We start from the raw sequence: 27,738 nt of genomic DNA on the forward strand, positions 1-27,738 counted from the left end.
CCCACTGCAACTTGAGACCATTACTCCTCGTTCTGTCATCTGCTACCATTGAGAACAGTCTAGAGCCATCCTCTTTGGAACCCCCTTTCAGGTAGTTGAAAGCAGCTATCAAATCCCCCCTCATTCTTCTCTTCTGCAGGCTAAACAATCCCAGCTCCCTCAGCCTCTCCTCATAACTCATGTGTTCCAGTCCCCTAATCATTTTTGTTGCCCTTCGCTGGACTCTCTCCAATTTATCCACATCCTTCTTGAAGTGTGGGGCCCAAAACTGGACACAGTACTCCAGATGAGGCCTCACCAATGTCGAATAGAGGGGAACGATCACGTCCCTCGATCTGCTCGCTATGCCCCTACTTATACATCCCAAAATGCCATTGGCCTTCTTGGCAACAAGGGCACACTGCTGACTCATATCCAGCTTCTCGTCCACTGTCACCCCTAGGTCCTTTTCTGCAGAACTGCTGCCTAGCCATTCGGTCCCTAGTCTGTAGCTGTGCATTGGGTTCTTCCGTCCTAAGTGCAGGACCCTGCACTTATCCTTATTGAACCTCATCAGATTCCTCATCATCAGATTCCTCATCAGACACTGGTGGGTCCCTGCTTTGTGCCTCACTGGCTCCAGCTGGTCAAGACCCTGTCGCACCCCAGAGCAAGGGGAATTGGGCCTCGTGGCCCCAGGCGCTGCAGGGGCCGTTATTAAAGCGCCACCAAGGCCTGTCTAATCCACATCTGGGTTTAGCCACGACGGGGGTGCTGGCGTTAATAGCAGAGATTAGGCTTCCCCAGGGCTTGCTAAACTGCCCGATCGCATCCTCCCAGCCGGATTACTGCCTGCAGAGCTGCTCCTGCACAGGGGCTCTAGGAACTGCTGCGATACCCCAGCCGAGCCCCTGGCAGTTCTTCTTCTTCCTCGGAAGACTCCATGCATCTTCTTCCCACAGCTCCTGCCCCAGGAGAGATAGGAACCCCCTGGAGCAGCCCGTCCTTCTCCCAAGAGTCCAAGGAGACGTGCTGTTCCTGTGCAGAGAGGTGCATGGATCAAGCGTCTAGAAACCTGCCCACCCTTCCCCTTCTCTTCATAAGGGGGCTGGGGGGGGGTGAGGGAAGCCAGCCCGGAGCAGAATTAGCCTGTAGCAACAGCACACAGTGCTGGCCTCCCAGACGGGAATGCGAGGCAACTTCCCAGCTTGGGAAATTGGCCCAATCCTATGTTGGTTGCTCTGTGGCAGTGGTGGGCAACCTGCAGCCAGCGCTGCTTCCCACAGCTCCCATCGGCTGGGAGCAGTGAATCGTGGCCACTGGGAGCTGCGGGCGGCCATGCCTGTGGATGGTCAATGTAAACCAACTGTCTAGAGGGCCGCCAGCAGATTACCCGGATGGGCCACAGATTGCCATCCTGCAGAGTAGTGGTGGGCAAAGCTTTCCAGCTTTCTCACCGAAGAGATCAGCAAGCGAAGGGAGCCTTCTGTAATTGGAAGGGAAGATAAATCGAATGTTGCAGAGAAGCCAAGATTGTGCCTTTCCCAGAGTAGATTGCAGTGGCTAACGCTGTGTTTGGAACAGAGTTGTGTGAGGAAAAGAAACTTTCTTGGAATTCTTCCTGAGAGTTTTATAACCCTCTGCAGTAGTCAAGGGTGGATGGGGAGTGGGGCTGGTCCCTGGTACACTCTGCAGGGGTGAATGTAGCAGAAACTTGCAGATGGTCACAGGACAGAAATTCCGTTACTCCCTATTTTGGATCTATCAATCTTTTCCTAGGTTCCTCGGCCAGGAGGGGCCATTGTGATCCTCTAGTCTGACCTCCTGTGACACATGCCAGAGACCTGGCCCCAAATCATTCCTAGAGCAGATCTTGTTTACAAGTGACTTGCAGCCATACCATAAGCAACTTTTACCCCAGGATCTCAGGAAGCAGTTACTAAAGCCTCCTAGCATTGCAGTGCGCCAGACAAGTCCTCGGGATAAACTGAGGCAGAGAGGCCAAGTAACTTGCCCATTAATGTCCAAGGCAGAGCCAGGAAGAAAACCCAGGTGCCCTGACTCCTCTTTCCCAAACACGACTCCTTTTCCTCCATACCTGTACTGACCTAGCCCCCTGCTGCTTGCCTGCTCCCTGTGTAACAGCCTTCTGCTGTGGGCTCCAAGCACTTTAAAAAGGAAAGGAAAGTCAGTAATTGAAGTAAACAGAAGCTGAAGTCTCCCCCTCCCTGGGTGGCCCATGCCCCTCCCTCTGCCCATAGCTCAGCACTGGGGGCAGCTGCTTGGGACCTGCAGGCAGAAGCAATTGCTGAGACAGCCCCTGGTTAAAATGAAGGGTGCTCCTCAGGCCTGGCTGTGTAGCTGCTGCATCTATTTGCGGTGGCCAGTGGCGACCCTGCGTATTTCTGGGAGGCGTCGACTGCCCCGTGCTAGCTAGGCAACACTTCAATTGATCTTGCAGCTTTTCCTTTTATCCCCAGGGGTCTGCCCTCCGAGGCACAGCTCTCACGTGAGCATCTGAGCAGCTTAGCTGTATTTGGAAATCCCTAATCCGCAGGGGATTTTGATTCACGCTCTGACCAGCCCCTTCCTTGCTGGGCAGCTGGCGCCGTGTCTCTCCCCGCTGCTGGGGGTCTGCTGCAGAGGGGTGCCCACCAGGGCAGCTCCCGCCCCTCGGGAAGGGGGAAGTCTGCTCTAGTGACCTACTTTTCTAGCTGCAACAGACTGCTAAGCAGCAGAGACCCAGCCCAAGGCTGCCTGCTCCTTGCTCTGGGCTGGCTGGCTTGCTCCCTGGCGCTGCTTCGCAGGACAGCGTGTGCTGTGTGTGGGGACAGAGATCCCTGCAACTCCCTCCTTCAGGCAGGCCCCTGGCTGGCTGGGTGCTTTAGAGACCAAGCCGCTCCTAAAGGTGGAGAGAACCCATCCCACTTGGGGGGAACGCCCATGACTGTGCCATCTTCATGAGACAGGCAGCTACTGGGGTTGGAAGGGGCATGCGGTCTCTACCCCACCTCGCTTCAGGGGAGTTATGGCTCCTTACCACAGACCCAGGAGCTTCCAGGTATGAGCCCCTCCCTCCAGCCCCATGGACATCTGCAGGCGCCTCTCTTGCCTTCGTGCACATCCCAGCTGGAGCAGATTTCCAGCTCGGGTGGACATACTCCCACTCATGCAGATTGAGCCAGCATGCTGCAGACAGCAGGGTAGCCTCAGCGGGATGGGCACGCTGCCTGCCCGGAGTACAGTCCCTTGCCGCCTGCGTGGGCGGCTGGTGTGTGCTGCGCAGCTGTTCTTAGCATGCTAGCTCTCAGAGCGAGTGTAGGTAAGTCTCCCCTCCAGCAGGTGTGTAGAGTACCCATCATTGCGGGCAAAGGGCTGGGAGCCCAGAGCTTCTGGGTTCCACTCCTGCCTCCAACACAGATTTGTTCCACAGCCTTGGGCAAGTCACTTAGTGCCTGCCTCCATCTCCCTCCGTCAGAGGGGGAGAACGGACCCTGCTGGCAGGGGGATTGCAGTTACTCAGCCTGCGATTGTGAGGCACGGGCCGACGGAGAGGATGTGGGGATCTCAATGCCACACACGGCTGAGCCCACGTCACATCCCGTTCACATTAAAGCCAGAACTCTAAATCAGGATTAGCCAAAAGCGCCATTTTCCAGCTGGTTTCCTTTTGTTCCGTCCTCCCAGACAGTAAAACTATAAATAACTCTTGGGCAAGGAGCACAGATGTAATGTGACCCTCTGACACTTGTGCGCTGCCGGCCCCACGCGGCCTGGAGCTGGCGCTCCCAGTGAGCGTGGCTGGATCTGCGCACTCGCGGTGGGGAGGAAGCTGCCAGGAGCCCAGCGCTTGCTGTTTGGTCTGTGAGAGGCAGCTGACATTTTGGAAGGAAACAGTTGCTCTTCACTCCTTCCTGTAGCAGGCAGCCTGAGGAGCGGCTGCGCTGGGCTGCCACGCTAGGCTGTCCCTGCGGGCGCGACCCCTTCGCCAAGAGGCAGGATCCCCCTCGGTGCCCAGGGTCAGGGTGCCCAGGTGGCTGGCAAGGCGCTGCCAGGGCAGTGCATGGGGCAGGGCAGAGCGCGGAGAACATCTGTTCCTGCCGTGAGTATCCCCGGCACTTGGGGAAGGGACCATCAGCTTCTGACCCGGGGCCAAGAGAGATTTGTCACCAGGGCCGCTGCTCTGTGCTGGAAGGAGAGAGTTTGCTGCCCAACTAGTAAAAGGCTCCTAGGCATTGGAGAGATGCTGGCACGGACGGCTTATGAGGGACATTCTGTGCAGAATCTCTTTCTGCAACCCAACTCCTTGACAGAACAAGGAGTAATGGTCTCAAATTACAGTGGGGGAGATTTAGGTTGGATATTAGGAAAAATTTTCACTAGGAGGGTGGTGAAACACTGGAATGCGTTACCTAGGGAGGTGGTGGAATCTCCTTCCCTAGAAGTTTTTAAGGTCAGGCTTGACAAAGCCCTGTCTGGGATGATTTAGTTGGGGATCGGTCCTGCTTTGAGCAGGGGGTTGGACTAGATGACCTCCTGAGGTCCCTTCCCACCCTGATATTCTATGATTCCATGATCCCCACCCCCGGTCTCTCACAGGTTCCCTGGGCAGAGGGCACAGCTGCCCACGCCCCTGTGTTGGCTGATCAAAGTCTTGCTACCTGGAAGACCACAAGGGGAGCTGTAGATAGGTTTGTCTGTGTGTGTGGGGTTGGGGGGTGTGAAGCAAGAATGAGAGGAGCTCTGATTTAACCATGTCTGGTTAATGCCTGGTAAGCAAAGACGGCAGCTCCCTGGGCAGGAGAGCTGGAGCAATCGTGGTTGTGCAGGGCAGGGGTCCAGTCTTGACATTAATGCCACTCCCAGGGTCCTTGGATCTGAATTTAGCACTGTCTCCACCTGAGCCCAGCTGGCAGGGAGCCAGCCCTGTGCGGCACGGCCAGCAGGTGTTTGGCTGGACCCGCTGTAACTCCGGGTAACCTGCCTGCCTGATCATGGGGGCTTCGCCTGAGCTAACGGGCAGTCGGAACCGCAGGCTAGACAGGCCTGGGAGATCAGGCGCCGACGGGGCAGGGATGGTGAGGACGGGGGCTCAGGGAGATGCAGGAGTCACACGAGTGTGTTCTGCAGCCCCGGGGGGAGGGGATGAAGCAAACAGCCCCAGATCTAGCAGCCCTGGGAACACAGCGTGTCTACAGGAGACCCACAGCCAGAGGCGGCTCATTCTCAGCAGATGCCAGGGAAGGCAAGTCCTGGCAACTGCACTAGGAAACAGCATCTGCTAAAGGAGCCAGCGTGGGCTGTGCCCTGGACAAGGGTGCGACAGTCACATGTCCCCTGGCCCTAGCTCGGCTCCTGACCTGGGCTGGCGGCACTGCCAGGAGCACGGTGGGGCAGGCTGGCTGCAGGGGCCACGGCTAGTTGCCCAGGTGTAGCCGGTGGTGTGAATTTAGAGGACCTGGTACAACCCCTGTGTGGACATTTAGCTTAAGCCTTGTCTCACAGACCTGGGTGAACCTAGACAAAGCGGCTCGTCGCGGAGAATGAGCGTCCGCAGAGCTCGGCGCTGGCCTACCTGAATGAGGCCAAGTCACACCTGGTGCGAGTGTCCATCGCAGACGAGCCCTCGTCAGGGCAGTAGCTCGGCAACAAGAGGGAGGCTGCGTGCTGGACTCACCCGTTACTGCCCCAGCTCCCGCAGTGGCGGCCGCAGGAAGCATGCCAAGGGAGGGGTTGCGAAGCGAAGTGTGTGGATGAGGGGCTGAGGGTGCCGGCTACTAGCGAGCTCTCCCTTTATACCAAGGCAGGTAATGCCTCCCCTGCCCCCCAAAACGGGCCACTCCCTTTACTTGCTGGATTACGCCATTCAGACACCTGGGCCCCCATCTGCCATAGACAAAGCAGCCACGTCAGGGACCCCAGGTACAGCCGGGCCCCAAGGGGTAGCACAGAGCATTTGCTGTGGGGAGGCCAAAGCCGCCGTGCACCCGGAGCCCCTTGTCTAGCACGCTCCCGAGCCCGCCGCAAGCGCACTGGAACATACCTGGGGCTGGCTGGTGGATGCAGCTGGGCCTCCGGCCCCCCGCTGGAGCAGGGCTGGGTGCCCCCCAGGCTGCCCGTCTCCTGGGGGCTGCGGCTCCCCTTCTGGTAGAAGGGCCTCCCCCTGCCAGGGGAACTAAACCTCCCCAAATGCTCCTTCAGCCTCCCAGCCCCGTTCCTGGCACTCTTCAGTCACCCCCATCTTGACGGGGGAAGGGGCTTCCCCTGGCTGGGACCCCCACAGAAGTGCAGGTGGCAGCACCAGCCTGTCCCTGGGCCTCCCCACAAGCCCTTTCCTGCAGCTGCCCTGCTGCCCCTCCACCCACTCACTCTCCTGAGCTGCAGCTGCCTTGCCCTTGAGCATCCCGCACCTTATATACCCGGGCAAGTCCTCCCAGCATGCCTTGCATTAGCCTACAATTCCCATGACCCTCCCCTAGGAACTACATTTCCCAGAATTCCCTTGGTCTAGCTTGACCTGGGACTGGGCCATGCCTGAGGGTCCAGGGCCAGCTCCTGCATGACAGTGCTCAGGGGGATGTTCTGTCCGGGTTTCCCTCACAGCAGGGGGAGGGGATTCATGCAGTGTGGGGTGGGTGAGGCTTGAGCTAGCTGAATCCCTCTGGGACCGAGAGAAACTCCCTCTTGGCTTCCGCATAAGGATCCAGGGTAAGGCAAGCAGTGACCCACGTGCTAAGCTTTGTGCGTGGGGCTGGCTCCTGTACGTGAAGTCAAACCCACGTGGGTGCGCGCCGGGACACCGGTACCTCGGACGCCCCTGGGTTCCTGAAAGCAGCATCCGTCTCAGCCAGGAGATACCTCGCAGGCTGCTATGCGGCACCGAGTTCCTGCCGGCGTCAGGGTGTGGTGGAGGAGGAGTGTGAGCAAATGGTGTTTGCTCACTTCTCACCTGGGGACCGGGGCGTTGAGTTTAGGAGTTTACCCGCTTCGTTTTCACCACCACTCCTCCGGGTCAGAACCTGGCTCTTGTCTGGGAGAGCTTGATGCTCAGAGACGGCTGGGAACTTGGGGGGCCTGTCTGAGAGACTCTTTAGGGACTGCTCAGCCCCTGCCCTCTGGAGAGCCAGGCCCTGCTAGGGGCCTCCAAGCGGGCCCCAGAAATTGTGAGTTCCTTGGAAGAGCTAGACCTGAGCTCATTAGACATCGAAGTTGCTCCTGCCGTTGGCTTCGGCTCACCCTGTCGCACCCGTCTGCCTGGAGCAGCATCTTTCCCTTTGGGGTGGTGACAGTTGGTGGCTTTTCCAGTCATTGAGGTCCAGGCTGGTGGGCAGCTCCTGCTGCAGCCTCTGGCTCCAGGTTCCCTCTGCTAGTGCTTTTGTCCCCTCCCCTTCTTCACATCCCCTTCGGGGCACAGATCGGATCCTGTGCCCCACTGCTGAGGGAGCAGCTGTGAGACCTGCCTTTGACTAGACAGGAAAGGGTGTGAGGGAGGCAGACAAGTTTCTTTTTCTGCGGGCACGCAGCCCAGAGAGACAATGACCACTGAGCGTGCAAATCCTCTCGAGTGGGGGAAGAACCTTCCTGGGTAACTGTCGTGTGCCTTCCCCAGGTTCTGACTGATGGCCCTGTGGATCCAGGCCCAGCAGCTGCAGGGAGAGGCCCTGCGCCAGATGCAGGCGCTGTACGGCCAGCACTTCCCCATCGAGGTGCGGCATTACCTCTCGCAGTGGATCGAGAGCCAAGCATGGTAGGTGAGCCCGCCCCGCTCCATGCCATTGTCACCGTGCCAGTGAAATTCTTCCTCCAGGGGCTGCATGGTGGAGCTGGGGGCCGGCTGCTGACGGTGCTCATTGCTGCTTGCAGAAGGTTCACCTAACTCCCCTTTCCTCTTCCCCCTGCAGTACGAGGGGTCTAGAATGGTACTGCCGCATGAACGCTGCATCCCGGCTCTGTCCCCAGGCTGGGGCGTGTGTCCTCTATCAAACGCTTCCCACCCCTACCCCACTGTTGGCCAATCTCTGTTTTATCAATTAAAAAAGGTAAATGCTGCTTTTGGCTGTGACAGAGACAGGCAACACAGCCTAGCGGTCTGAGCACAGATCTGGGGCCCATTGCTGGTTTGCTGTGTCTCAGTTTACCCTTTTGTAGGCACGTGGGTTACATTAACCAGTCATCATTTGTAAAGCCTTTTGCCCAGTGCCATGCATCAGCCTTGCTACCTCATCAGCCTTTCTACCTCTGTAGACGCCACTTGAAGCTGCCTGGTGAGGGATCCTGCACGAGGGGAGCTGCCCACTGCGGCAGGGAACCTGGATGCAGCCTCAGTGCCTCCCCCGTCAGAGTTGGCAGAAAGGCATCAGGGCGGGGCTCGCAACTTCACTCAGCCCGCACAGCAGCAAGGAGTCAGCAGCTGAGGGGACAGCCCTGTGAACACTCAGCAGGTCCCTCTGTGTATGCCCCATATAGTGGAGGGGGCACTGGCATGGTGGGGAAGCCAGAGGGTTCTGCACCCCAACTCTGCAGTCAGACGGGACTCTCAGCCAGCCGGGGAAACAGAAGGTTTATTAGACGACAGGAACATGGTCTAAACCAGAGCTTGTAGGTGCAGAGAACAGGACCCCTCAGCTGGGTCCATTTTGGGGGTCAGTGAGCCAGACAACCACATCTGTACTTCACTCCATGTCCCCAGCCAGCCCCAAACTGAAACTCCCTCCAGCCCCATCTCCTCTGGGCTTTGTCCCTTTCCTGGGCCAGGAGGTCACCTGATTCCTTTGTTCTCCAACCCTTTAGCTCTCACCTTGCAGGGGGAAGGGCCCAGGCCATCAGTTGCCAGGAGACAGAGTGTCGGCCATTTATGTACCCTGGCCCTTTGCTCTGCAACAATTACACCCCCTTATCCCACCCCCTAGAGACTTAAGAAATGCATAGGGGAAACTGAGGCACCCCTACAGTATTCAGAGGAAACATTAAGAACAGGCCCACTTCGTCACAGTAAGTCAATACCCTTGACAGACACAGGCACATTTTCTTCACTGTCACAATTCTCCACCCAGGTAACAGGTAAGGTCCAGGGACACTCATCTTCCACTCTCCTCGCCTTCCCACCCTGCTGACTAGACAAAGCCATCAGCTCACTAGGCTGCCAAGGCTCATCCAAACTTTCCTTACCAAGCACCTTGCCACTCCCCACAGATCCCCTGCCCGGCCTGTGTCTCCCCCCACTCAGCTGGGGTCTCAGCTCCCACTGTGCTCAGCGCTGCCCTTCCTGTCCCAGTGGGGGTAGGCAGCAAGCTCGCTGCTTTCCTCACTGCATCAGAGCCAGCCTGAGCCCCCTCTCCGGTGTGCAAAGGGGCAGGGAGCATCTCTCTGTCCCACCCAGCCACAGGGGACTGGTTACAGGCAGGCAGGTAGCCTAAGCCCTAGCAGCTCCTCCCTGCTGCCAGCCAGGTCATCTGCATTTTCACTGACCATTTCCCTCTCTGCCGATTGTTTTCCTGGATTCAAATTCAAACCCTTGGCAGTTACCGGAGCAGGGCCTGGATCCTGTCCCAAAGAGACACAGTCACCCCACAACAGGGTTTTGCAGCTGGTGTCCTGGAGAACCCCAATGACCAGCCAGCCCCACCCCTCCTGGGTCTGCACAGGGATCTGGGCCATAGGCAGGGCGAGGGGCTTCGTCCCTGGGACCCTTACCCAGCTCACACAGCCCCTCAGCATCTGAGGCTGCACCACACGGGGCCAGACAACAGTTCTCTCTGTCCCAGGATCTCGCCACCCCAGGAATGTCTCCCCATTGACCGTCACCTTCTGCTCCCACTGGGAGTCCGAGGGGCCTGGCCCAAGGAAACTCCACACAGACATATAGGTTGGGGTCAGGAGTGGGAGCTTGTCCACTTCCCCACCCATCTGGCTGATGGAGTCTATGGCCTTGGGACCCAGCAAGGGAGCTAGACACCGGGGCTTTTCCGCAGGGTCCCCCTGGTTCAAATCGCCAGCCTGCTCAAAGGCAGTGAGGTGGCATCCACATCCCCCCACCCCCAACCAGGGGCAGCAATTTAGTCTCGAGGTTCCCTGCGGAACTGGCCCCCCGGGGTCTATCCCCACTCACCCCGGGGAGGTCCCCTAGGCCTCTCCGCTCCCCCACCGCCAGTTCATGCTGCTGCTGCTTCTGCAGCTCTTTCTCCGGCTCTCGCTGTCTCTCACCGTCCTCTTGCTCTCTCGGACTCAGCTTCAATCCCGTCCGTCTCCGATCCCCGGATGGGGAACCCGAGTGTGAAGACCCTCGTCTGGTCGGGGACAGGAGTCTTGGGAGTGCCTGGCTCCTACTCCAGCTGCTCCCAGATCCTGCTATAGCCCCATTTGGGGTCAGGAATCTGTTCCTTAGAGCGGTCATCCCCCTCCAGCTGTAGGATGAACTGTGTTTTGGTGAACTTCCCAATGTGCAACCCTCTCTTTCTGCACAGGGTTACAATGTCCTTCTTAAGGAGATGGTGATAGGCCACCACTCCGCTGTTCCCAAGTTGTTGTGGACTCACAGGCCTGTGTGCTCTCAGCTCCCCACAGTTTCCAGGGAGAACCCCTAGTGTGCCAGCCCTTCTCGAGGTCACCACCTCTTTGCCAAGGTCGAGCGGCAGACTCCTCCGCCCCTGGGACCGCTCACTGCAATCCCCAGGGGAACCCTGTTACTGCAAAAATCCTTCTCTCTCCCAGAGCCAAGCTGCAGGCAACTCCGCTCCTGAAACTGCTCATAGCAGTCCCCAGGGGGACCCCATTACTGCACAGTCCTTCTTGCTGGTCACACACTCCCAGGGGTTAACCGCCCCCCGAAACCGCTCCTCTCTGAGCCTTCAGCATGCCTAGTCCCCATCAATCCCCCTTTATTTTACTGCTCCCCAGTCACTTACTGCAGGAAGTGCCATCCATGGGGTGCAGTACATCCCACCGCTGCCACCAGTTGTCACGGAGTCCCTGGGCGATGCTCTGGAACTGCTCCCTATGAAGCCAGGCAGGACTCTGGGGAAGTCTCCTCTCTGGGAGCAGCCTGTCTCCAGGGCAAGAAGCTCACCCAGCTTCCACCTTCCTGGGTCTGACCTCGGAGCATTTAGCATCCTCTGCCCCTCCGTGCGCTTCCCACAGCGAGTCCGCCCAGGCGGCATCCTGGGGAAGACAGAGGGTCCTGCACCCCATCTTCGCAGTCAGACGTGACTCTCAGCCAGCCAGTAAAACAGAAGGTTTATTAGATGACAGGAACATGGTCTAACACAGAGCTTGCAGGTGCAGAGAACGGGACCCCGCAGCTGGGTCCATTTTGGGGGGCAGTGAGCCAGACAACCACGTCTGCACTTCACTCCATGTCCCAGCCAGCCCCAAACTGAAACTCCCTCCAGCCCCACCTCCTCTGGGCTTTGTCCCTTTCCTGGGCCAGGAGGTCACCTGATTCCTTTGTTCTCCAGCCCTTTCGCTTTCACCTTGCAGGGGGAAAGGGCCCAGCCATCAGTTGCCAGGAAACAGGGTGTCGGCCATTCTCTGTGTCCAGACCCCTGCACACACCTGCCCTCTAGGGCTCTGCAACCATCATACACCCTTACCCTACCACCTAGATACTTAAGAACTGCATAGGGGAAACTGAGGCACCCCCACAATATTCAGAGGAAACATTAAGAACAGTCCCGCTTCATCACAGCAGTCTCAGAGGCTGAGGGGCTGTGTGAGCTGGGTGAGGGTCCCAGGGACGAAGCCCCTCGCCCTGCCTATGGCCCAGATCCCTGTGCAGACCCAGGAGGGGTGGGGCTGGCTGGTTGTTGGGGTTCTTCAGGTTATCAGCTGCGAGACCCTGTTGTGGGGTGACTGTGTCTCTTTGGACAGGATCCAGGCCCTGCTCCAGTAACTGCCAAGGGTTTGAATTTGAATCCAGGGAACCAATCGGTGGAGAGGGAAATGGTCAGTGAAAATGCAGATGACCTGGCTGGCAGCGGGGAGGAGCTGTTAGGCTCAGGATACCTGCCTGCCTGTAACCAGCCCCCTGGGGCTGGGTGGGACAGAGAGATGCTCCCCGCCCCCCTTACACACCGGAGAGGGGGCTCACGCTGGCTCTGATGCAGTGAGGAAAGTAGCGAGGTCACTGCCTACCCCCACTGGGACAGGAAGGGCAGCGCTGAGCACAGTGGGAGCTGAGACCCCAGCTGAGTGGGGGGAGACACAGGCCGGGCAGGGGATCTGTGGGGAGTGGCAAGGCACTGGGTAAGGAAAGTCTGGATGAGCCTAGGCAGCCTTGTGATCTGATGGCTGTGTCTAGTCAGCAGGGTGGGAAGGCGAGGAGAGTGGAAGATGAGTGTCCCTGGACCTTACCTGTTAGCTGGGTGGAGAATTGTGACAGTGAAGGAAACGTGCCTGTGTCTGTCAGGGGTATTGACTTGCCTATGGAGGGAACTACCCTGATCTCCAAGCAGTTGTCTGTGACCAGCCTTGTGTGCTGGGACCAGGGGAATGAGATCCCAAGCTGTGTGTCTGGGAAAGGAGAAAGTGTGTCCGGCTCTTCTTTGTCTGTGGAGCAGAGAGAAGGGACCTTTCAGCCTGTGATGGCTGAGGGTCGTGCAGTTGTCTCAGAGCTGGTTCTGGATTCAGCTAAAGCCCAGGAAGCGAAGGGTCCTAAGTTTGTGTCTGCTTGGGAGAATGGCCCTGTAACTAGTTCGCATCCAGTTAGTGTCTATGCAAAATCCCAGAGACCAGACAATTCTGGTGCTTGTATTTTGCCTGTTGCTAGTGTGTGGCTGGGAAAGGGTGGAGCAACTCTGTCTAATCAGGGTGAGATCCTAGCCAGGGCACAAGGAGAGCATGAAGGTGATGTGATTGTGTTACCTACTGAGGGTGTGGAAACCTGTAGCAAGAAGGAAAAGATTCCTGAACTTGTGTGTGGCAAAGAGAAGGAGAATGCTTCTGACCTTTTATCTAGGAAGTCTGTGAGTTTGCCTGAAAGGGGATTGTGTAGGAATCCACTGGATGGGCCAGAGGTAATTCTGGATGTAAGGGAGACCCAGAAAGAGTCTGTTGTTGCTCAGGAAAGTGTTCCTCTAGAGCAAGCCCTCGGTGAAGAGGGTAAAGGCAGAATTTCTGTGTAGGGTGAATTGTTGCATAGAGAAGCCCTAGGGAAAGGAATCCTCATGGAGTCTTTCCAAGCAGTTTACTGCAACTGAAGGGTGTGAAAGTGATTTAATCAAGAAAGTTTCAGTTCCTAACAGCCAGAAATTTTCTGTTGTGAATGGATCCACTGACTTTCCTGTTGAAAGATCCAGTGTGGAGAGCTTTGAGAAGGTCTCAGATGAAATGAAAGCTGTTAAGAAAGTTAAACAGTCCTAAGACCAAGTGGCTGTGTCTGGCCAGCTTGTTGGGGAGACAAGGTTGTTGAGAAAGGAATGTCTCCATGCTAGTTCTGTAAGTGAACAGTATGTGGCCCAGGTCAAGATGGGGCCTCTTAACCAAGAGAGTGTGAATTGCAGCCCTCCAGACTGGAGCGCTGGGAGAAGACCCGATCCCAGTTTGACCCCCGGGGGTTTTGGGGTGGCAAAAGGGCACGGGCCGCATAAACCTTCCCACATGCGGTATGCGAGTCCTATCGACCACCTCCGACCTAAGGGAGGGCATGAAACTGGAAGGGTCTGGTGTAACTCCCACCAAGGAACGGGAGAGATGCTGGGGCATCCATGGGAACGCTGGTGGCTTTGAACTTCCCCAGGTCACTGGCAAAAGTGACCCCACTCAGTTTGGTCTTGAAGGGGAAAGAGATGTGAAGAAGTGGGACTGTTCTTAATGTTTCCTCTGAATATTGTAGGGGTGCCTCAGTTTCCCCTAAGCAGTTCTTAAGTCTCTAGGGGGTGGGATAAGGGTGTATGGTCATTGCAGAGCCCTAGAGGGCAGGTGTGTGCAGGAGTCTGGACACAGAGAATGGCCAACACCCTGCTTCCTGGCAACTGATGGCAAAGGAATCAGGTGACCTCCTGGCCTGGGAAAGGGACAAAGCCCAGAGGAGGGGGGTTGGAGGGAGTTTCAGTTTGGGCTGGCTGGGGACGAGGAGTGAAGTGCAGACGGGGTTGTTTGGCTCACTGACCCCCAAAATGGACCCAGCTGAGGGGTCCTGTTCTCTGCACCTACGAGCTCTGGTTTAGACCATGTTCCTGTCATCTAATAAACCTTCTGTTGTACTGGCTGGCTGAGAGTCCCGTCTGACTGCAGAGTTGTGGGGCAGGACCCTCTGGCTTCCCCAGGACCCCACCTGGGTGGACTCGCTGTGGGAAGTGCACGGAGGGGCAGAGGATGCTGAAAGCTCCGAGGTCAGACCCAGGAAGGTGGAAGCCGTGTGAGCTGGGTGTCCTGCAGACAGGCTGCTCCCAGGGAGGAGACTTCCCCAGAGTCCTGCCTGGCTTCATGGGGAGCAGTTCCAGAGCATCGCCCAGGGACACCGTGACAGTGGGGGAAGAGGGGCAGGCATAGGGGGCAGGTGCAGGTCTGGGGGGCGGGCTTGGGATGGGGCTTTGCTCCCATTCGCTCTGGGCTTTGTGTGGTGGGTTGGCCGGATCATCCCAGTTGGCTGAGGGATGGACGCAGGGGGGCCTCAGTTGTGGGGGGCTGAGTTCCCGCAGCAGATGCAGTCCCTGTGCCGAGTTGGGCCCTCCGCCCACCCCCTGTCTCTCTCTGTGCCAGGGACTCCATCGACCTCGATAACCCCCAGGAGAACCTTAAAGCCACCCAACTGCTGGAGGGGCTGATCCAGGAGCTGCAGAAGAAGGCAGATCACCAAGTGGGCGAGGACGGGTTCTTGCTGAAGATCAAGCTGGGGCACTATGCCACTCAGCTGCAGGTCAGTGCCCAGAGCCGCAATGGGGTGGCCTTTGCCCTCGTGTCCTGCCAGGGGCCGGTCACTCCCACTGGGCGCTCCCCCGTGGGCTGGCCAAGCCTGGCGCGTAGCAGGAGTCTGGGACAGCGGCAGAGTGTGTGATGGCAGGTGCCTGGTGCCCGTCGCTCCCCACTCCTCACCGCGTGGGACCAGTGCATCGCTGAGCCCCTCCGTCACCTGGCATGTCGCAGCCCCCCCAGCCGCTTCCGTCCCCCGCAGGCTCCTCGTCTGGCCAAGGGGAGCTGCCGTCCTGGCACAGGCTGGCTGGGGTGACCCCCATCCTCCCCCACGTGGCCTGGGAGCAGGGATGCTGGCAAGGTAGGTTAGGGCAGGAGCGGCCCCCCCGCCTAGTGCCCATGGCACCCCTTTTCCCCCAGCCTGGGCCGGTGAGAGCCCCTGACTAGCCCCGCTCTGCGCCTGGCTCAGGGCCTTTGCTTTCCCTGCTGCAGAACACGTACGACCGGTGCCCCATGGAGCTGGTGCGCTGCATCCGCCACATCCTGTACCATGAGCAGCGGCTGGTTCGGGAGGCCACGAACGTGAGTAGCCAGGCAGGGGGGCCTTGTCTCTCTCCCCGTCTTTCTGGGGCCCCAGGGACACTGCCCCAGCCCAGCCCCGGCGCTGACTCTGCTGGGATCACCCTGGGGCCCCGCACCCCACCCCACCCTGTGCACGTGGCTCCAGCCACTGCCCCATGGCGTGAGCCTCTGCCTCCGTGCTGTGGGGCCCGTCGCTGCCCCCCATTGCAGCCCGGCCTCTCCCTGCCCCAGGCGTGGGGGGCACAGCACTGACCTGGCGCCCTCTCTCTGCAGAGCCCCTCCCCGGCCAGCAGCCTGGCGGACGCCATGTCCCAGAAGCACCTGCAGATCAACCAGACCTTCGAGGAGCTGCGCCTCGTCACCCAGGACACAGAGAACGAGCTGAAGAAGCTGCAGCAGACGCAGGAGTATTTCATCATCCAGTACCAGGAGAACATGCGCCTCCAAGGTGGGGGGATGGGGGGCGCTTGAGCCATGGGGAGAGGGAGGGGCCGTGGGGTTGGACTGCTGGGGGCAGGGACCTGCCCTGAGATCCCGTCCTTGGGGAGACACCAGCCCGTGCCAGCAAACGTGCCGAAGCACTTGCCCCGTCCCAGCTGCCGAGGGGGCGCCAGGCCCTGGGCTCCAGCTGGGTCCGGTGGGGGCTGCAGCTGGCGCGGGGGAGACTCTGCCATAGCATCTGGGGGGGCATCATCTCACCCACCTGCCCACCGCACCCCCATGAGGAGGCTGCAGGTATCTGAGCACTCCCAGGACGGTTCCCCTCCCCTCGCAGTCCCATGGGAGTCCCCAGCTCAGCACCGCCCCACCGGCTCCGTGGGGCCCGGGGAGCGAGTCTCCCCCCACCCCAGGGGCAGGCCTGGCGCAGGGGTTCTGGGGATGCCACCGAGGGTCGGGGAGCCCCCGGGGCAGGTGGGGCTCAGGCCTAATGCTCTTGGCCTCCTCCCCAGCCCAGTTCTCCCAGCTCTCCCAGCTGGGCCCCCAGGAGCGCATGTCCCGCGAGACGACGCTGCAGCAGAAGAAGGCGTCGCTGGAGGCCTGGCTGCACCGGGAGGCCCAGACACTACAGCAGTACCGAGTGGTGAGTGCCAACCCGGGGGCCCCCACTCCCTGCCCTGGTGCCAGCAGGGGGCGGTGACGCCCCCGTCCCCCGCTAACAGCCCGTCCCCTCGCAGGAGCTGGCAGAGAAGCACCAGAAAACCCTGCAGCTGCTGCGCAAGCAACAGACGACCATCCTGGATGACGAGCTGATTCAGTGGAAGCGGCGGCAGCAGCTGGCGGGGAACGGCGGCCCACCCGAGGGCACCCTGGACGTGCTGCAGTCCTGGTGCGTCCCCCCTCCCAGCGCTGCCGGGAACGGGGCTCGCGGGCCTGTGGGAAATGGGGACTGGGCACCCGGGAGCTGCCGCTTGGCCCCATGGCGGCTGGCTGGGAAACCAGCGAACGGTGCCGCCGGCAGCAGGGAATCCGGGGGAGTCACCGTGCTGCCCTGGGTCGCAAGAGGCAGCCCCGGGGGTGACCCTGATGGGTGACACTGCCCTCGCTGGCGTTGTTAGTCCAGGGCACCAGGGGTCACCTGCCCCCATCGCGAGGGATGTGGGACTGGATTCCTGGGGCGGCTGAGCTCCCCACATGGCTAGGCTAAGGCCGGACCGCTCCAGCCTGTGTTGGCCTGGCTCGGCCTGGACACCGCGGCCTGGAGGGTGTCCGTGGGGGGTGTCCATGGGGGAGGCACAGACAGGGAGCCCCATGACCAGCAGACACGGGATGCCACGGCCTGGGGCTCTGTGATGTTCCTGGGCTTTGCCAGAGGGCTGACCTGGCCCGGGGGCCCCTCGCCCCAGGTGTGAGAAGCTGGCCGAGATCATCTGGCAGAACCGGCAGCAGATCCGTCGGGCCGAGCACCTGTGCCAGCAGCTGCCCATCCCGGGGCCCGTAGAGGAGATGCTGGCTGAGCTCAATGGCACCATCACAGACATCATCTCCGCCCTGGTGACCAGGTAATAATGCAGGGGGCAGAGCTGGGCCGTGTCTGACTGCCCCACACGGGCTGGCAGAGCCAGGCTGGGTCTGGGCCCATCTGCCCCACACGGGCTCGGGGGACAGAGCTGGGCTGGGCTCAGGCCCGTCTGCCCCACACGGGCTCGGGGGACAGAGCTGGGCTGGGCTCAGGCCCGTCTGCCCCACACGGGCTCGGGGGACAGAGCTGGGCTGGGCTCAGGCCCGTCTGCCCCACACGGGCTCGGGGGACAGAGCTGGGCTGGGCCATCTGCCCCACACGGGCTGGCGGGGCTGAGGCTGAGCTCAGGGCACGGTTGGGAACAGGCTCAGACTCTGACCCGACCAGGCAGGACCTGGGCTGCGCGGGGCCACGGGCCGGCTGGGGCGGGGGGGCCGCTGGCACTGCAGGCGGGTGGCGAGAGAAAGGGGCTCGTGGGGCAAGCGCTCTGGGTGGGGGGGGCCCTGGCTCGGGGGCGTGGAGGGGGGATCTGGGCGCAGGTGCTGTGAGCCAGGGTGGGGATGTGGTGGTCTCGTCACCCCTCCCCGCACCTGGAGGTTGTAGCTCCGGCCCCGGGGCCCATCTCGCAGCCGCAGGCCCCATGATGCTGGCTCCTCCCCCCAGCACCTTCATCATCGAGAAGCAGCCCCCCCAGGTGCTGAAGACGCAGACCAAGTTCGCGGCCACGGTGCGGCTGCTGGTGGGGGGGAAGCTGAATGTGCACATGAACCCGCCCCAGGTGAAGGCCACCATCATCAGCGAGCAGCAAGCCAAGGCCCTGCTGAAGAACGAAAGCACCCGCAAGTAATGCCCCCCCGCCACTCGCCCGGGGCAGGTCCTGGGGGACCCCCGAGCTGGCCCTGCTGAGCCACGCGGCTCCTGTTGAGTCCCAGGGTAACTGGGTGGGGTAACTGGGGGGCTCTGGCAGGACCCTGTGGGGCTGGTCCCTTGTTGTCTCTGCGTCCCATTGCTCACGTAGCCTGGATCCCCCGGAGAGAGCCCAGCCCAGCGCGTGGCCCGCTCTGACCCCCGGGGTATCGCTGAGTGGAGGGAGGGTCAGCCGCACGCCTGTGGGGCTGGCGACTGGCCCCTTTCCCAGCACCCCCAGTGGAGTCCCCGAGCTGCCCCCCATGGTGACTGTTGGCACCGCCCAGTCCCCCCCCATCCCCCCTGGCCGTCGGAGCTGGCCCAGTGCCTGGCCCCCCTCACCTGCCTTTCCCGTTGCAGCGAGAGCAGTGGGGAGATCCTGAACAACTGCTGCGTGATGGAGTACCACCAAGCCACGGGCACCCTGAGCGCCCACTTCAGGAACATGGTGAGAGCCGGGCCGCAGGCATCGCCCCTGCCCCCTGCCCCCACCCGCCTCTCACGCTCTCCCCTGCCTCCCGCAGTCCCTGAAGCGCATCAAGCGCTCGGATCGGCGTGGCGCCGAGTCGGTGACCGAGGAGAAGTTCACCATCCTCTTCGAGTCGCAGTTCAGCGTCGGCGGCAACGAGCTGGTCTTCCAGGTCAAGGTAAAGCCAGCACCACTGCCCAGGGCCCTGCCCGGCGCTGGGGGCTCCAGGAGCCCTTCTGGGGCTGGTGTCAGGCTTGGCCGTGTCGCCCGTCCCCAGGACGGTCCCTCCGGGTTGAGGGAGGGACACAGGAATTCCTGAGCCTCGGTCACGAGCTGGGGCAGCCCCGGGGGGCGCAGGGTCCGTGGGTGGGCATGGAGGCGAGAAGCATGGGGGGGGGGGCTTGGTCTGATTGAGAGTCGCCCAGCGGCAGGTGGGGGAAGGGCAGGAACCGGAGCTGGGTCCAGCCCCCACCCCTGCCCCACACTCAGCCCGGCCCTGCCGGTTCCCACAGACGCTGTCCCTGCCCGTGGTGGTGATCGTGCACGGGAGCCAGGACAACAACGCCACGGCCACCGTGCTCTGGGATAACGCCTTCGCCGAGCCGGTGAGCAGCCAGCGCCGCCGGGGGGCAGAGTCCCACACCCGGGGGGCCTGCCCCGCTTCACTTGGGGCCCCAGATGTGCATTGCCCTTGGGCCCCCCACATCATCAGGTCCTTTGGTCTGGGCCCCCCGCACCTGGCCCCTCCTGCAGCCCTCTCTGTTCTCGCCTGGGCAGTCTCCCATTCCTGCCCTCCGCTGGCCTCTGCACCAGGAGTTCTGGGGGAGGGAGGCACACGGGGCGGGCGAGGGGAGCTCTGGGAGTGGGGGTCAGGGGCGCAGGGGGGTGAGGGTCAGGGGGAGGGGGACAGGAGGTCTGAGGAGGAGGAGGGGAGCTCCGGGAGTTGGCGGCACAGGGGCAGGGGGAGGGGGACCCTGGAGGGGGGCGCAGGGGGTGAGTGCCACAGGAGGGGGGCACTGGGATAGTGCATGGATGCTGCTGGCTCCTGGGGCCGGAGCTCTCCCCGCTGGGTTCCCTGCCCGGGTGCGGCTGGAGCCCCCCTGACCGCAGGCTCCCGCGCTGCCCCCTCCCGCAGGGCCGGGTGCCATTCGCCGTGCCCGACAAGGTGCTGTGGCCCCAGCTGTGCGAGGCGCTCAACATGAAGTTCAAGGCCGAGGTGCAGAGCAGCCGGGGGCTGACGAAGGAGAACTTGCTCTTCCTGGCCCAGAAGCTCTTCACCAGCAGCAGTGGCCAGCTGGAGGAGTACAGCGCCATGTCCGTCTCCTGGTCCCAGTTCAACAGGGTGAGCCGTGCCACACCGCCGGGGGGCGGGGGGCACCGGCTCGCGGGGCGACTTGGTGACAGCAGCATGGGGAGGGTTGTGGGGCAGCAGGAGACCCAGGGTGGCCTGACCCATTAATGTCCTTCGACTGCTGAAATTCTTACCTCGGCCTCCCCGGCCCCGCTGAGCACCGTCCCTCCCGCTCCCCTCAAGTGTTGCCCCCCACACACACTCCCCTCGAGCGCCATCCCTCCCGCAGCCCCGGCCAGACATCCCTCCCGCCCCCCGAGTGCCGTCCTGCCTGCCCCCTCGAGCGCTGTCCCTCCCGCAGCCCCGGCCAGACATCCTCCCAAGTGATTTGTTCTCTGACCCGCCCCGGGGGAGACTTGTCAGTGCGGGGCTGGGGAGCGCTGTGTTCTGCTGGGGTTTGCTATGTGCAGTCCAGGCTGCTCCAGCACTGCCATGGATTGCCTGCAGCCCCATGGGCCGGGAGTGAGCCCTGTGGCACGACCCGCAGGCCTGGCCATCACCGCATTGGTCTTCCCCCAGGAGAACTTACCCGGCTGGAATTACACTTTCTGGCAGTGGTTCGACGGGGTCATGGAGGTGCTGAAGAAGCATCAGAAGCCTCACTGGAACGACGGGTGAGAGCCTCCTTCCCATAACGGCCGGCACGGCACAGCCCCCCCGACTGCCAGCCCTTCACCCCCTTCTCTGTGCTCCAGGGCCATCCTGGGCTTCGTCAACAAGCAGCAAGCGCACGACCTGCTGATCAACAAGCCGGACGGGACCTTCCTGCTGCGGTTCAGCGACTCCGAGATCGGGGGCATCACCATCGCCTGGAAGTTTGACTCGCGTGAGTCAGGGTGGGCTGGGGCCAGGGCTGGGCTGGCTTTGCCGCTCCTCTGGCCGCTGGGGCACCCCATGGTTCCATCGGGAGTCTGGTGGGGAAAAGCTGACGGAATGGGGGCATCTCAGTCCGCCCTGCCGGCCGGCACAAGGGGACAGAGACATGGCGGTGACCTCCAGCCAGCATGGCTGGCGGGGAAGGACAGCCCAGTCCCCTGCCCGGCCCACCTGGGATCAGGGCACCTGAGCGCAAGGCCAGGTTTGCTCTCGGCTCCTTTGCCTGCCATGCCTGGCCCTTCGCGGGCCGGCTCACGCTGCCACCTTTCTCCTGTAGCCGACCGCAACCTGTGGAACCTGAAACCCTTCACGACCAGAGACTTCTCCATCCGCTCGCTGGCCGACCGCCTTGGTGACCTCAGTTACCTCAACTACGTGTTCCCCGACCGGCCCAAGGACGAGGTCTTCTCCAAGTACTACACGCCGGTTCTCTGTGAGTCTCTCGGCGAGCGGAGCCGCTGCAGCAGGTCCGCCCGACGCGGCGCGCGCTGGCTGAGGGGCTCTGCCGAGACCTGGCCCCCTCGGCTGCTGGCGGGGCTCGGCCTGGCCCGGGTGTTCTGCGGCGTGGGTGGGGGGAAGGCAGGTTCCTACAGCCTGACAGGACGCGCGGGACAGCAGCCGGGCCGTGCGTGCGCTTACACCAGCAGGCTGCAGCAGGAGCTTGCGGGTGACGGGGCAGCGCTGGGTTGCAGGGGCAGGGTTCTCGCCAACACCCAGCGTTCGGACTGCTGGGCTCACGGCTCTTTCCTCCCACTGCAGGCAAAGCCGTGGATGGCTACGTGAAGCCCCAGATCAAACAGGTGGTGCCAGAGTAAGTACTTCCCCGCCGGCATGGCTCTTGTCTTGTCCAGTTTTGGGCCCCACACTTCAAGAAGGATGTGGATAAATTGGAGAGAGTCCAGCGAAGGGCAACAAAAATGATTAGGGGCCTGGAACACATGAGTTATGAGGAGAGGCTGAGGGAGCTGGGATTGTTTAGCCTGCAGAAGAGAAGACTGAGGGGGGATTTGATAGCTGCTTTCAACTACCTGAAAGGGGGTTCCAAAGAGGATGGCTCTAGACTGTTCTCAATGGTAGCAGATGACAGAACGAGGAGTAATGGTCTCAAGTTGCAGTGGGGGAGGTTTAGATTGGATATTAGGAAAAACTTTTTCACTAAGAGGGTGGTGAAACACTGGAATGTGTTACCTAGGGAGGTGGTGGAATCTCCTTCCTTAGAGGTTTTTAAGGTCAGGCTTGACAAAGCCCTGGCTGGGATGATTTAACTGGGAATTGGTCCTGCTTTGAGCAGGGGGTTGGACTAGATGACCTTCTGGGGTCCCTTCCAACCCTGATATTCTATGATTCTGGGCTTCTCCCCCTCCAGCAAGCCAGGCTGTGCCCTCGGCGAGTCCGGCCAGCCAAGGCCCAGTTCCCTGCAGACCTGGCAGGCACCTGGCCCGGCCTTTTGGGTGAAGTGCCAGCAAGTAGCTCCCAGTGGGACTCAACCAGGGGGAGGCTCACTGCCTTTTGAGCCCGCTCTGCACTGGGTTAAAGTCTGTTCCCGGCTGCGAGCGAGGGACTGACTGTGACGATGTGAGGATGTTAAGGTCAGGCTTGACAAAGCCCTGGCTGGGATGATTTAATTGGGGATTGGTCCTGCTTTTGAGCAGGGGGTTGGACTAGATGACCTCCTGAGGTCCCTTCCAACCCTGATATTCTATGAGTCTATGATTCTATGACTCAGCAGGGAGGGGGGAGTGTTGACCCGGGAATGTGCCCTGGGGATGGGAGACCTGAGAGCCTGTCACCTGAGCCAGGAGGGGGACAGGGAGGTGACACCTGTGCCCAGGAATGTGAACAGAGGCTGCAGCAGGGAACCTGCTGGGAGGGTTTAGTTTCAGTTTGGGGCTGGGTGGAGGAACACAGGGAACCCCAGGGCTGGGGTCTAAGCTCCCTGCTCCCCCAGAAGGACGTGATTGAGGGGTCCTGGTTGTACCCACAAGCTCTGTTGGGGGCTGTGTTCCTGTTGTCCAATAAACCTTCTGTTTTACTGGCTGGCTGAGAGTCTCAGTGAATCCCAGGAAGAGGGGGGCAGGGCCTGGACTCCCCCACTCTCCGTGACACTGACACCAAGCATGGCTCGGCTCGGCTCAGGTGCCAAACCGGGTCTGCTGGCCCCTTGGCCACAGGCCCCCCATGTGTGAATGCAGGCCATGGCGGGGGGCGTAAGGCACCACGGGCACCCCCCCCCAGCCTGGCCCAAACGGAACCCCTGGCAGCAGCACCATAATTACGAAAGGGAGCTAGAGCCAGGGCTGGGGCCAGGAGGACCTGAGCTGTCACTCCAGCCAGGCTGGGCCCCAGGGAGAGGGCTGAGCCTGCCCTGGAGCCGGCCCTACAGTGTGACACCAAGGCCCCCAGCATCTCTGCCCCCCGCTGCTCGAATTTCAGCCGGGGGGTAGGCTCCCTTACTGCTTTTAGCAGCTCCCTCAGTTCTGCCTTGTGCTCCCTCCTTCTCACTCTGTGCATTAGGCCAGCCCCTTGATGTTCAGGGCCCCCCCCTGCTTTTTTCCCCATCATCGGGCCGCTACTCCCTTGTTGGTGCCCCCAGCCCAGCTGACGCACCGGTCCCTCATCTGTTCCAGGTTTGCCAGCGCCTCCGGGGATCCCGCCGCCGGAACGGTCACCTACATGGATCAGGCACCGTCGCCGGCCGTGTGCTCCCAGCCGCATTACAACGTCTACCCGCAGAAGTAGGTGCTGCTCCTTCCCCAGGCCTGAGCCGTGTTCCGGAGGCGAGGGGTTCCCCCGTGCTAGGGGCATGTTTAGCTGGAGCATGCTGCTCCCGGCCCCCCGGCGTGCCTATTCTGGGATGCCTCGCTCTGTCTCTGTCTGGATGATCGAGGAGCTAAAGGAGCACTCAAAGATGATAAGGACATTGCGGAGAAACTAAATGAATTCTTTGCATCGGTCTTCGCTGTTGAGGAGGCGAGGGAGATTCCCAAATCTGAGCCATTTTTAGGTGACAGATCTGAGGAACTGTCCCAGATTGAGGTGTCATTAGAGGAGGTTTTGGAACAAATAGATAAACTAAACAGTAATAAGTCTCCAGGACTCAATGGTTTTCACCCAAGAGTTCTGAAGGAACTCAAATGTGAAATTGCAGGACTACTAACTATAGTCTGTAACCTATCATTTAAATCAGTTTCGGTACCAAATGACTGGAGGATAGCTAATGTGATGCCAATTTTTGAAAAGGGCTCCAGAGGAGACCCTGGCAACTACAGGCTAGTAAGCCTCACTTCAGTACCGGGCAAATTGGCGAGGCATGATTTCCCTTTACAAAAACCATGTTGACTATTTCCCAACAAATTATGTTCATCTATGTGTCTGACAATTTTGTTCTTTACTAAATGGCCCAACTTGATTATCATACACATTGTAAGGAGAGTGTTCACTTTAGATAAGCTATTACCAGCAGGAGAGTGGGGTGGGAGGAGGTATTGTTTCATGGTCTCTGTGTATATAAAGTCTTCTGCAGTTTCCACAGTATGCATCCGATGAAGTGAGCTGTAGCTCACGAAAGCTTATGCTCAAATAAATTGGTTAGTCTCTAAGGTGCCACAAGTACTCCTTTTCTTTTAACCAATCTACTAGAATTCTTTGAGGGGGTCAACAAGCATGGGGACAAAGGAGATCCAGTGGATATAGTGTATTTAAATTTTCAGAAAGCCTTTGACAAGGTCCCTCATCAAAGGCTCTTAAGCAAAATAAGCAGTCATGGGATAAGAGGGAAGGCCCTCTCATGGATTGGTAACTGGTTAAAAGATAGGAAACCAAGGGTAGTTATAAATGGTCAGTTTTCAGAATGGAGACAGGTAAATAGTGGTGTCCCCTAGGAATCTGTACTGGGCCAAGTCCTATTTAACATATTCATAAATGATCTGGAAAAGGGGGTAAACAATGAAGAGGCAAAATTTGCAGATGATAGAGAACTACTTAAGATAGTTAAGTCCCAGGCAGACTGTGAAGAGCTACAAAAGGATCTCTCAAAACTGGGTGACTGGGCCACAAAATGGCAGATGAAATTTAATGTTGATAAATGCAAAGTGATGCACATTGGAAAACATCATCCCAACTATACCTAGACAATGATGGGATCTGAATTAGCTGTTCCCACTCAAGAAAGAGATCTTAGAGTCATTATGGATAGTTCTCTGAAACCATCCACTCAATGTGCAGCGGCAGACAAAAAAGCAAACGGAATGTTGGGAATCATTAAGAAAGAGATAGCTAATAGGACAGAAAATATCATATTCCCTCTATATAAATCCATGGTACGCCCACATCTTGAATACTGCGTGCAAATGTGGTCGCCCCATCTCAAAAAAGATCTATTGGAATTTGAAATGTTCAGAAAAGGGCAGCAAAAATGATGAGGGGTAGGGAATGGCTTCTGTATGAGGAGAGATTAATAAGACTGTGTCGTCTCTTTTCCAAGCTGAAAAGTCCAAGGGGAGACATGGTAGAGGTCTATAAAATCATGACTGGTGTGGAGAAAGTAAATGAGGAAGTGTTAGTTACTTCTTCTCATAACACAAGAACAAGGGGCCACCCAATGAAATTCATAGGTAGCAGGTTTAACACAAACACAAGAAAGTATTTTTTCACTCAACGCACTGTCAGCCTCTGGCACTCCTTGCCAGAGGGTGTTGTGAAGGCCAAGACTATAACGGGGTTCAAAAGGGAGCTAGATAGATGCAGGGGAGACAGGTCCATCAATGGCTATTAGCCAGGATGGGCAGGAATGGTGTCCCTAGACTAACCTCACACTTGGTAAAGCAAGTCACATCTGTGACATCTTTTCACGTATTTATACCTGCTCCTGTATTTTCTACTCCATGCATCTGATGAAGTGGGTGTTAGCCCACGAAAGCTTATGTCCAAATAAATTTGTTAGTCTCTAAGGCGTCACAAGGACGCTTCATTGTTTTCCCTAGCGTCGGTTTGCCAGAAGCTGGGAACGGGTGCCGGGGGATGGATCACATGATGATTCCCTGTTCTGTTCATTCCCTCTGGGGCACCTGGCATTGGCCACCATCGGAAGACAGGATGTTGGGCTCGATGGACCTTTGGTCTGACCCAGTCTGGCTGCTCTTATGTAGGTCTCTCTCTCTCTCTCAGCTCCGACTCCGTCCTGGATCCCGAGGGCGAGTTCGACCTGGACGATACAATGGACGTCGCGCGACACGTGGAAGAGCTTCTCCGGCGGCCCATGGACACTCAGTGGATCCCCCACAGCCAGTCGTGACCCTGCGCTGTGGTATGGCCCTGGCCCGGCAGCCGTGTCCCTGGGAAACGATCCTGGGCGCGTGCCCTGTGGAGAGCAGCCCTGTGTTGGGGTCTCTGTGCGTGGGCCCCTGTGTGGGGGGTGCTCGTCCGGGGGCTTTGCTCTGCACCAGCTGCAGCGTTGCCGTTGTTGGCTGCATCTGTGGGGTCCCCAGCTCTGGCAGGGCCCCTCCCCCTCGCTCAGCGCTCCTCCCCCGCCCTGGCAGAGCTGCCTCTCTCGGGGGCGTGGGGGACGTGGCCCAGCCCAGCCTCCCCCCGTAGCAGCCACCTTGGTTTCTTTATCGAGATCGTCCTCTGCCCCATCCTCCCCCATCACGCACTGTACCTTAGAGGGAGATGACATGATCCCAGCGGGCCTCAGCCCCAAAAGCCAGGCAGGGGGTTGAAGAGCAAGAGGCAACCCTGGAGCAGCCCCTGTTCTGGGAGGGGAAGGCTGGGCAGCAGCCTGGGGAGGGACAAGCAGGGGTCTCTGACCCCCTTCCCCCATGGGCTCATCCCTCCCCTCCCCCTGCTGGCCCTTAGGTGATGCCCCCCTTCCTTGTAGCAGCAGGGGAAGGGGGATTCCCCTCTCGCCCCAGCTGTTGCTTCTGGCTCTCAACCACTTTACTCTCGTGACCAACCAGGCAATAAAACTGATGTTTTTTTTAAAGCCAGTTTGCGAAGTGAGGCTCTGCGCCAAGCCCAGGCTGCTCCGGCCGGTGCTCTGGGGTATCCGTCCATCCTCAGCAGCACAGGGCTGCGGGCCCAGCTGCGTGCACGGGGAGCTTGCTATTTTTAGCCGGCCCCCTGCGCACAGCCTGCTCAGCACCAGCTGTGCTGGGGAGGGGGCTCGGGTGCATGAGGTCAAGGGGCAGGCAGGGCAGTGCTGGGGTCCCCCTTGTACAGGTGGGCGCTGAGGGACTGGCCCAAGACAATGCAGGATGGCTATGGCAGAGCTGGGCCTGGCCCATGCCCCATCCATCCTTTGCACTGGTCACTGGGCTCCCAGCCAGCCCCCCCCCCCCCCCCGACCCCGAGGGAGTGAAATTGGGGCATGCAGGGGCTGGGGAAAAGGAGCAGGGCCCCTGCTTCAGGCCAAGCTCTAAAGTGAAGAAACCCAGCTGGGCACTGCTGCAGGTTTGCGGCTTGCCACAAGGTGGCAGCACAACACAGCACTAGGGCCCTGCTCCTGCCCCAGCCCTGCAGGCGGGCACCCAGGGGTGCAGCAGGGACCCTCCCTGGGAGAGCAGCTCCCCTGCAGTGGCGCTAGGCTGGGCCCTGACTCCCAGCTGCTGCTGAGCTGGGCCGGGAGCTGGGGCATCCACTGCTCCTGTGGCTCCTTTGCCAAGGGGCCATGGAGCACCTCCCTGCTGCGAGAGCAGCTAAGCACCCCTGTCAAACCTGCAGGGTGCCCTCTTGGAGCACAGGTGAGCCGTCCCCGCCGTGCAAATAGCCCCT

At 59.9% G+C, this 27,738-nt stretch overlaps 2 protein-coding genes across 5 annotated transcripts in view; both read left to right on the forward strand.

The window, feature by feature from the left end:
* Positions 1-27,738, forward strand: part of ATP6V0A1 (ATPase H+ transporting V0 subunit a1) — a 193,715-nt gene that overhangs the window by 31,926 nt on the left and 134,051 nt on the right. The gene's annotated exons all lie outside the window — the stretch shown is intronic.
* On the forward strand, positions 3,828-26,950 carry LOC140904002 (signal transducer and activator of transcription 5B). 4 transcript variants are annotated; one of them, XM_073326114.2, is made up of 20 exons: positions 3,830-4,081; positions 5,485-5,786; positions 7,589-7,726; positions 14,677-14,833; positions 15,319-15,408; positions 15,682-15,856; positions 16,359-16,489; positions 16,584-16,735; positions 17,253-17,408; positions 18,032-18,211; positions 18,635-18,722; positions 18,799-18,921; positions 19,256-19,348; positions 19,879-20,085; positions 20,614-20,708; positions 20,790-20,920; positions 21,248-21,403; positions 21,730-21,781; positions 23,598-23,705; positions 26,137-26,950. In XM_073326114.2, exons 3-20 carry the CDS (start codon positions 7,599-7,601, stop codon positions 26,261-26,263), a joined length of 2,349 nt encoding a protein of 782 aa, XP_073182215.1. In that variant the 5' UTR covers positions 3,830-4,081; positions 5,485-5,786; positions 7,589-7,598; the 3' UTR covers positions 26,264-26,950. The 4 variants fall into 4 exon arrangements, with proteins under 4 accessions (XP_073182219.1, XP_073182217.1, XP_073182215.1 ...); XM_073326118.2 differs by lacking the exon at positions 18,032-18,211 and having other exon boundaries at positions 3,828-4,081; XM_073326116.2 differs by lacking the exons at positions 23,598-23,705; positions 26,137-26,950 and adding an exon at positions 22,337-22,559 and having other exon boundaries at positions 3,829-4,081.

This window comes from Lepidochelys kempii, chromosome 27 (genome assembly GCF_965140285.1).
Source record: "Lepidochelys kempii isolate rLepKem1 chromosome 27, rLepKem1.hap1, whole genome shotgun sequence".
In the NCBI taxonomy this organism is placed as follows: Eukaryota; Metazoa; Chordata; order Testudines; family Cheloniidae; genus Lepidochelys; species Lepidochelys kempii.

Excerpts from the sequence above, each read along its gene's own strand:
- LOC140904002 (XM_073326114.2), top strand. The coding sequence starts at position 7,599 with ATGGCCCTGTGGATCCAGGCCCAGCAGCTGCAGGGAGAGGCCCTGCGC. Across the intron at positions 19,349-19,878 it reads ATAACGCCTTCGCCGAGCCG|GGCCGGGTGCCATTCGCCGT; the intron begins GTGAGCAGCCAG and ends CCCCTCCCGCAG. Across the intron at positions 20,921-21,247 it reads CGCCTGGAAGTTTGACTCGC|CCGACCGCAACCTGTGGAAC; the intron begins GTGAGTCAGGGT and ends TTTCTCCTGTAG.